Genomic DNA, 7,966 nt, shown 5'->3' on the forward strand with positions numbered 1-7,966 from the left:
TATCTCTGACTGGGTCTTCTCTCCACAAATTTGAAACGTGTAAAGATAACATATTTCAACATTGAAAATGTCGCTTTTAAAAAAAAGATGGAGAGATGACCCAGAGATGACTATTATTATGTACTTTTTCAAATTATTTTTTGAAGGATAAAAAACAAAGTCCATTTATATGACAATATTGTTTTAAACAGTACTTTATAGCGCATATATTGACAAGTCTCGCATGGCTCAGTGGTTTCATCCTGGATTAGTGAATACAAACATTCAGTGTTTTGGGTTCAAATCCAACTGGTGGTCATTTTTTTTTTAAAATTAAACTTTTTTGTTTTAAATGTTTGTTATTTTACCATGATGTTGAATTATAATATACCGGTATATTTTAATTTGTTGTTATTGATTTCTAGATCTGCTGTATGAACATTATTTTCTTTTCTTATTACTAGTTTTTTTAGGATATACACAATATAACTTCATTAAAATATGTTTGCATTAACATTTACAACTAGTTATCGGTTTAACTCTCATTGCCATTTTTTTTAAAGCTTGTGAGTTTTTTAATAACCGGAATAGTCATGAACTTCGACTCTCAATTTAATATCTTTTCGTTGAAACCTGTACATAGCCTTTCGAGGTTATAGACATTTAAATCCCAATTGATTCGTGTCGAGGATTCCTGCAAACTTACAATCTTGTGCGCTCACTTTCTTTTGGTTGCATCGAACCCACAACATAAAAACCCTAGTTACTGTGTATATAAGTTTAGCTTATGTCTGGTGCTCTAACCACTGAGCCATTTCAGACACAATGAAGTAAGCTGTTTAAATACTACGTGTGACTTTGGCCACGAATTTACTGACTTGTATGATTTTTTCAAAACGTTCAATTGTTGGGATACAAAATGATATTTTTAATGTATAGTGAGTCATCTCTCCACATTTTTGTTGATTGAAATCGGTTTGTTTTCTATTAGACCATATTTAGACTATGAAAAAAAAATGTGGAGCACAGATTCACTCTATAAAAGAAAAGGCCTTGAGGTTCTTAAAATTAACACTATTTGGAGGTTTTGATACATTTACGCCTGTTTGAGTCAACATATTCCAAGTACATTATATATCATTATGTATTAAACATATTTCTGGACCTCCCTGAACCCCCTCTAGATTTGTGCATGTACATAATATAAACAAAACAAAGCACTAAATTAGCCAAGTACATGTACTTGTATACCCCCATCAAAAAAAACAAAACCCTATTTTTTGGGGAGTAGGGAGTAATTGTTGATAAAAAGATGCCAAAACAAATAATTGTGTTCCTGATGATCCACTCATCAAAATTTGTATTTATCTAATTCACAAACCAAATTAAATAAAAGTTGTCTTGTTGTATAGGTATATAATCTGTAATATATTTCAAAATTTCTGACTTAAAAATAACCCAAGTCAGACGGCACACATACAATCTTCATTTAGATAACTTTATTAATTTTTTGGAGGATCTGGAAATAAATTTTCATATCCAGAAGTCTGCATAAAACCAAGCAGGAAGAACAGATTTATGCATTTGTTACGATCTTCTTCAATCAGATAGTTCAATGGTTCTGTATACCGTATATAACTGATTTCACCATCACATCTACCATCATATGTAATCTTATTCAGATGAGCTTCTTTCGTTTCTAGGTATGTGAAGATAACCTACCACAAAAAAGAAACATGAGACATGCAAAAACATCTAAATATGATTACAATTTTTTCTTCAAAATTTCAAAGTTGTTGAAAAATGGTATCAATTTCTTTTTTCAAACTGTTTGAAATTTTTGTGGTAAAAAATTCCATGGATAAAATTCTTGGCACAGGCGAGTTAAAAATTAATATACCTCTGTCCCCATACATATGCACCCAACAACCATTGTTGGAGCAAAGACTGATGATGATAATTCTAAAAGTAATTTTCCACCATGTTGTCCGAGATCATGAGCATCAACTATTCTTTGTATAAAGTTTCCAACCTTGGGGTCAGTCTCTGAAGAACTATCACTTGAATGTTCAGAGTTCCTCCATTCAAATGGTTTCTTTTCTCCCCAAGATTCTGATTTTTTCGCCTGCAAATCAATTTTCTTTCAAAATTTTTTTTTCTTTAAAGATGTAGAAATACATTCTCCATAGCATTACTATTGCATGTAATCAGGCCTGGAAAACCTTTTTCAAAATTTATGTTACTTTTTATCCCTGTAGATGACTCGATCATATTTAAAGACGCCACATTCTAACCTTTTACTTTCTTCTGGGGGAGACTAGGTAGTCCTTTACTTAGAAACTGTGTAATCGAAGATTTGTAGCAGAGACAAATATTGTTTCTGCTGGGGTTTGAACCCAGGTCTTCTGTCATGCAAATTTAGCACTCTACCAATTGAGCTACAGGTTTAAACCACTAGTCAATCACTAGCCAGGGCTAGTAGAAATGCCATGTACCTGACTCTACCACATTTTAGAGCACACTTTTTCAAATGTTGTCTCTAATTCAGCAATATCTCATACCTTTTGGCATCTTCATTTACATATACAGTTAAACTGTCTTTTAGTTACTACATGTATTTGTAGTATTCAATCCATAATATCACTAAAAAGAAACATCTATTATGCATTTCTAGTTGCATCACTGATGCTTATCTAGACTTTGTAGGTATTTTGTCATTTGACAAAAGACTTGCTTTCCAAATTGTAAAGCAACATCTGAACTTGACTAAAAGTGTAAATCATTTATTTAGACCTATCATTGATGTAAATATACATGTATGTTCTGAAAGTTTTCTCAAAGTATGAAGAACATCTACAAATGTAAGAAATGGCCTGCTCCAAAAACTTAAACATTGCCATTCATCAAGACAATATAAGTCATAAAAACCAAAGGGCCAAATAATTATATACTATGTGAACTGTCAATTTCTTTTTGCATGTATAGTAGTTAGACTGGATTTTACCTGCTCCAAAATCTTAAACCTGTTCATATTCTGCAGGTTTTAGTCTTAATACATGTACATGCAATTATATATAAATCTTTTACCTATGTTGAAATTTTCTCTTGCTTATCACTTAGTATATAAAGGTCAACATCTGAAAGTTGATTTGCATTAAATAAAATATTCCATGACACATCATCCATTCATCCATGAACATTTGGACAAAAAGGGTCTGAAGATATCTCAAAGTCTGGGAATGAAACCTGCTCTAAAAACTTATACTGCTCTTCAAACTCTTTCCTCATTTTTTATCCAGTAGTTAGAAATCATATTCAATATCTAAGGCCTGATTAGATGAGTGTATACCTAAGATAATCAACTTTATAAGTTGCAGCCTTCATTAACTTTTACATATACATGTAAATAGACCTGCACAGATGACAAATACCTCTGTAAGCATCAGAAGAACACGCCGCTGGAGTGGATTTGTACATGTGTATCTTATATCTGGACTGCCTGAAACCACTTTTGTCCCTATGATGAACCGCTTCACTACTTTGTTTCCCAGTCTACAATATATATCAGCAAACATCAAGAGTAAATAGATTTTATGATTTTCTAATTTTACAAAAATTTTCAATTATAATATTTTGGGCCAAGATATTGACTAAAATTCATACATTATGAAGTACTTACTCGGGTTCAAGAAAAAATATCCTAGAAAAGACCATGAACAGTTCTCGCAAGTGTAATTCTTTATCTTGTATTGCAAACCAACACTCGGTCATGCTCGAGTTCATCATTTCTAAAAACTTCTTGTAGTAGTTCAGAAAACTACGCACACTATAGGACCAAACAAAAAACATCCTGTAAAAGAAGAAATAAATCAACTTAGTATGTTAGTAGCATAGAAAAGGGATTTTGAATAGGAAGAAATCAAAGGGCCACTTAGTATATGGCATAAAAATAATTAATATGGCATCATATCCAGTTATTTTTCTACAGCAATTAGGTCCCAAATTTGGTCTTTTCCCTTTGCAATATTATATAAAACAGATATTTCCCAAATGAACCTTTGCCCCAATAATTCTAAATGCCAACAGAAAAAACATGCATTTTTTAATTTTATAAAGTAAAAGAAAAGAACTCTAAACACTTACAGTCAATAATAATTCAATGAAAAAAAGATGGAATTAGATCAAATCAATTTCATTTTAACATGTTTAAATTGTTACATGTACTTAATAGTTTATTTATAAATATCTTACTTCATTCTTACTAGTTTTTCCCAATATGACTGAAATTTCTGTGACTTTTTCCCAATTAAAAGAAGCACAGATCCCCTTTCAAAAACAAAGAATATCAAAATATCAGAATATTAAATTGATTTAATCTATTGAAGATACAGCCAGATCCCAAACTTTGACACTACTTTGGGGCACCTTTAAACTAATAATATACTATTGCTAACAAGTGTCAGCATCAATTCTTTTGAGGTCAGAAGTTTGTCCTCACATTTGAAATAAAAATATTATGGGTATATGCTTATAAATCACTTCCTGAACTTTAGATCTCTATTCTAATTTTTGTTTTTGAGAAGAATTTTTAATTAAGACATTCATCCTACTCGTACTGGTTTATCTCCCTTTCAATTTTGTTTTCCCTTTAACTGCATAACTATCTGACTCATCTTTTAGTTTCACTGTGTATACTGAGGAAATAACAGTTTTTACACACTGTCACACAATTAACACATCCTTTCATACCCTTGGGAGATTTATATTAAGGTTTAAGTCATTTAATTCTACAGCTTTTGTAAAACTGTTCATCAAAATTACTTGCAGCACTTTAATACTGTAATACGTGGGTTTAGAGTTATCGTTCTTTTTCCCTTACTCCCCTTGTGTTACTGAAATACTAAGCGCAATTTTTGAATGCTGTGTTGCAGATGATTTGTAGTTGAATACATGTATTCATTAATTAAACGGTACATCAATTACAACAACGTGTTGGTGATTGTTGGTGATTTGAATTGGCGACATGGTTGGTGCACGTGTTGGCGATTGCTACAGATTGGTGATGTGGTGAATAAGAAATGTCATTAAATAGCGCTTATTTCGACTTGGTAAACAAATCATACCTGCTAACCATAACTTAGTTATTCATATATTTCCCCATGCTGTTTTATTATCGATGGCATCCCATACCAAACGTAAATTCTCGTAAAATAGTTTTCCATGCACCGCATAAACATTGGTAACTCTGAACTTCCGGTTATGGGAGTTTGGTAAAAGTCACCAAAGTCAGTGACGTAGTTTTGGGTACTACGTCACTATTTACATTGGTGACAAGGAAGAGTATATATAGCAGGCGGATCTAACAGAGAGAGAGAACGAGCGGTAGGCTACAGAGTAAGCAGTAACCAGCAGAACTGAACAAAATGTAAGTTTGGGAACCAGTTATACACACCAAACATTTACGGAATATTAATTACTAAATCTATATACGTATGTTGGGTGCCAGTCGACATCCCCCACCCCCACCCCTTTTTTTAAATACACCCGTGTTATATTTATTTGCTGCTTTAATCATTTACCAACCATGAGTTCCAAGAGATATACCAGTTCATATTTATAATTATATTGCTGTTTAATCACAATTAAATTTCTATAACTTTTAAACCGTGTTTTACTTGATCCTTGGGCACGTTACAATACTATTAAAGTAATATTTACTTTTACAGGCAGACCACTTTGACTGCCAGCACTAGATACTACTGGTAGCTCTGTTATTGTTGGAGCACCTGACAAAAGAAAATTCAAGGGGTCATGTTTAAACCCTAGGCTCACACTCAGTGTCTGATTCGTCAATTAATTCAATGTGACTGCAAGTTTGAATCCTGGTCTATTCTCTTTTGAGAAGTGGACAGGCATAGCCTACATCCACTTCTCTTCGCAAGCCCTCATGTTTTGATTCTGGAAAACGTGTAAATGTCGGAACCAAAGACGGTTTACGCTTCGACCCATGTTTAGACTCCAGTTTCACTGAATTTTCGTAACAGACCTATTATTTCTATATTTTAAACATAAATACATCCATATATCACAAACAAATCACCACTAACCCGCTTTCAAATCATTTTCTCAACCTCTACATTCCGGGTTTAAATTATGAGATCACTCGCAATAATCGTGGATGTAGGCTATGCCTGTCCACTTCTCTAAAGAGAATAATCCTGGTCTAGTTGGACATGCTCTCAACCTTCATTTATTAATACAACTAACTAAGTAGCTAACTTCTGCAGTGCTTACGCTTTGTTGCGTTGTTCTTTCCCAAGTTCATTATCCTCTTCTTCCAATACATCATTTATAAATGCATCGAAGTTGCTTAGAATTTCTCGGACCTTTTTCATACTATCAGCTTGTTTATCTAAACTTTTCGATGCTTCATTTTCTGGTACCTCAAGAGAAAATGCAAGTCCTCTTTTGCTTAAAACATTCAGACTCGAATAAAAATCTGGCACTGTTTTTTCACACACATAATGTGCCTGAATTGTTTGTGTAAATTCGTCAATAGAAATTGGATTGTCTTCGAAGACTATTCCAAATTTATCAAGCGTTTTTGTGGTCCACTCTGACACAGATGGTACATGTTGCGTACTTTCACGTCTTGCACTGCAGCTTCCAGGTGAATTACTTGAACTTGAGTCTTGATGAAATGATGATGATGATGGTCTTTTCCTTTTGAATTTTGGAGGTTGACATAGATTACGATCATCATCATAATCAAAGTCATCGGAGTTATCAACGCAGAAATCATCTTTTGCCGCCATAATGTATTATCAGCATACCGTGCCCGATCCCAATAAGAATAAACGCACCTTTGCGCTCCCCGTCAAAATCAAAATTACAAACATTTTTAATCGAATTCCTGTAAAAGTTTTTAAACGGTATGCATTTTGTAGATTTTTAGTTTTCTAAAGCACTGATTAAAAATATATCTATTTTATTTTTACATTCTTTTTAAACGATAATTGTTTAAATGAAAATTGTTTATTTCTCTGTTTATAGATGCTATTAAAATGTCTCTTTTTTTAATTATTTTTTTTTTTTTACAATTTCATTGTTTATATTTTTATTATATTCATTTTAGCTAAAAATCACTATTCATTATATGTTTTTCAGCTGTTTAGCCGCATACATATTCATCCGCCTATTTTGCCCACCTTCTTTATTACAATGTGCTCTAATTAACAATCTAGATAAAAAAATCCAAAAAAAAAATTCAAAAAGAAATAGACATCTTTAATTACTAAGCCGAATCATCACACACTGAGTTTTGAACGATGACCGAATTGTTTGCATCAAACTATAGCAAGGTAAATCCAATTCAGCGTGAAACTGATTTGAACTTTTTCCACAACATATACCCAGCAATATAACTTGGAGCCATTTTAACAAGAGCTTGGACTTTGGGTAGTTGTGTCAAACAGAAACATGACATTTCTTTGCTGGCCACCATGGCTCTTTGAAATCAACAAGATTTGTCTGGCTCTTGAGCAAAGACTATGCAATCTGTGTATATTTCACTTGAAACCAGCATCATTTTCAACTTGTTCTGACGCAAGAAAAAGATAGTTACATCCTATCGAAAGTCGAAAGTCTTGTTAAAATGGCTCTAAATGAATTTATAAGCCCTTCGTGACAGCAAGGTAATACTGAATTTTTTTCTTCAATGTTTTATGTAGAAATGTACAACCCGTACGTGTTCAACAGGTTGTAGACAATATACCGTGCACAGAGTCAAATTTTGTCACTATCTTTGTAAACGATGAACCCTCTTTTCCCAAGGACTTACATGCGAACACTTTTTTAGATACATTAAAATCCTGATTTTCAGCAGAAGAATAGAAAGCATGAATCTCACTATGATTGAATGATGATTTCACAAAAACATTTTCATTCAGTAATTAAATTTATTACCAAGTTTTAGCATAAGGGAAAA

At 32.7% G+C, this 7,966-nt stretch overlaps 1 protein-coding gene across 1 annotated transcript; it reads right to left on the reverse strand.

The window, feature by feature from the left end:
• Window positions 1-610: 610 nt before the first annotated feature.
• LOC105338676 (uncharacterized) lies at window positions 611-6,863 on the reverse strand. Its single transcript, XM_011443900.4, has 5 exons — window positions 6,274-6,863; window positions 3,659-3,829; window positions 3,411-3,531; window positions 1,880-2,104; window positions 611-1,697 (listed from the first exon to the last, which is right to left on the reverse strand). The coding sequence occupies exons 1-5, from the start codon at window positions 6,792-6,794 to the stop codon at window positions 1,482-1,484; spliced, it is 1,254 nt and encodes a 417-aa protein (XP_011442202.3). The 5' UTR covers window positions 6,795-6,863; the 3' UTR covers window positions 611-1,481.
• Window positions 6,864-7,966: the final 1,103 nt, after the last annotated feature.

Source organism: Magallana gigas, chromosome 2 (assembly GCF_963853765.1).
Source record: "Magallana gigas chromosome 2, xbMagGiga1.1, whole genome shotgun sequence".
NCBI classification, from domain to species: domain Eukaryota; kingdom Metazoa; phylum Mollusca; class Bivalvia; order Ostreida; family Ostreidae; genus Magallana; species Magallana gigas.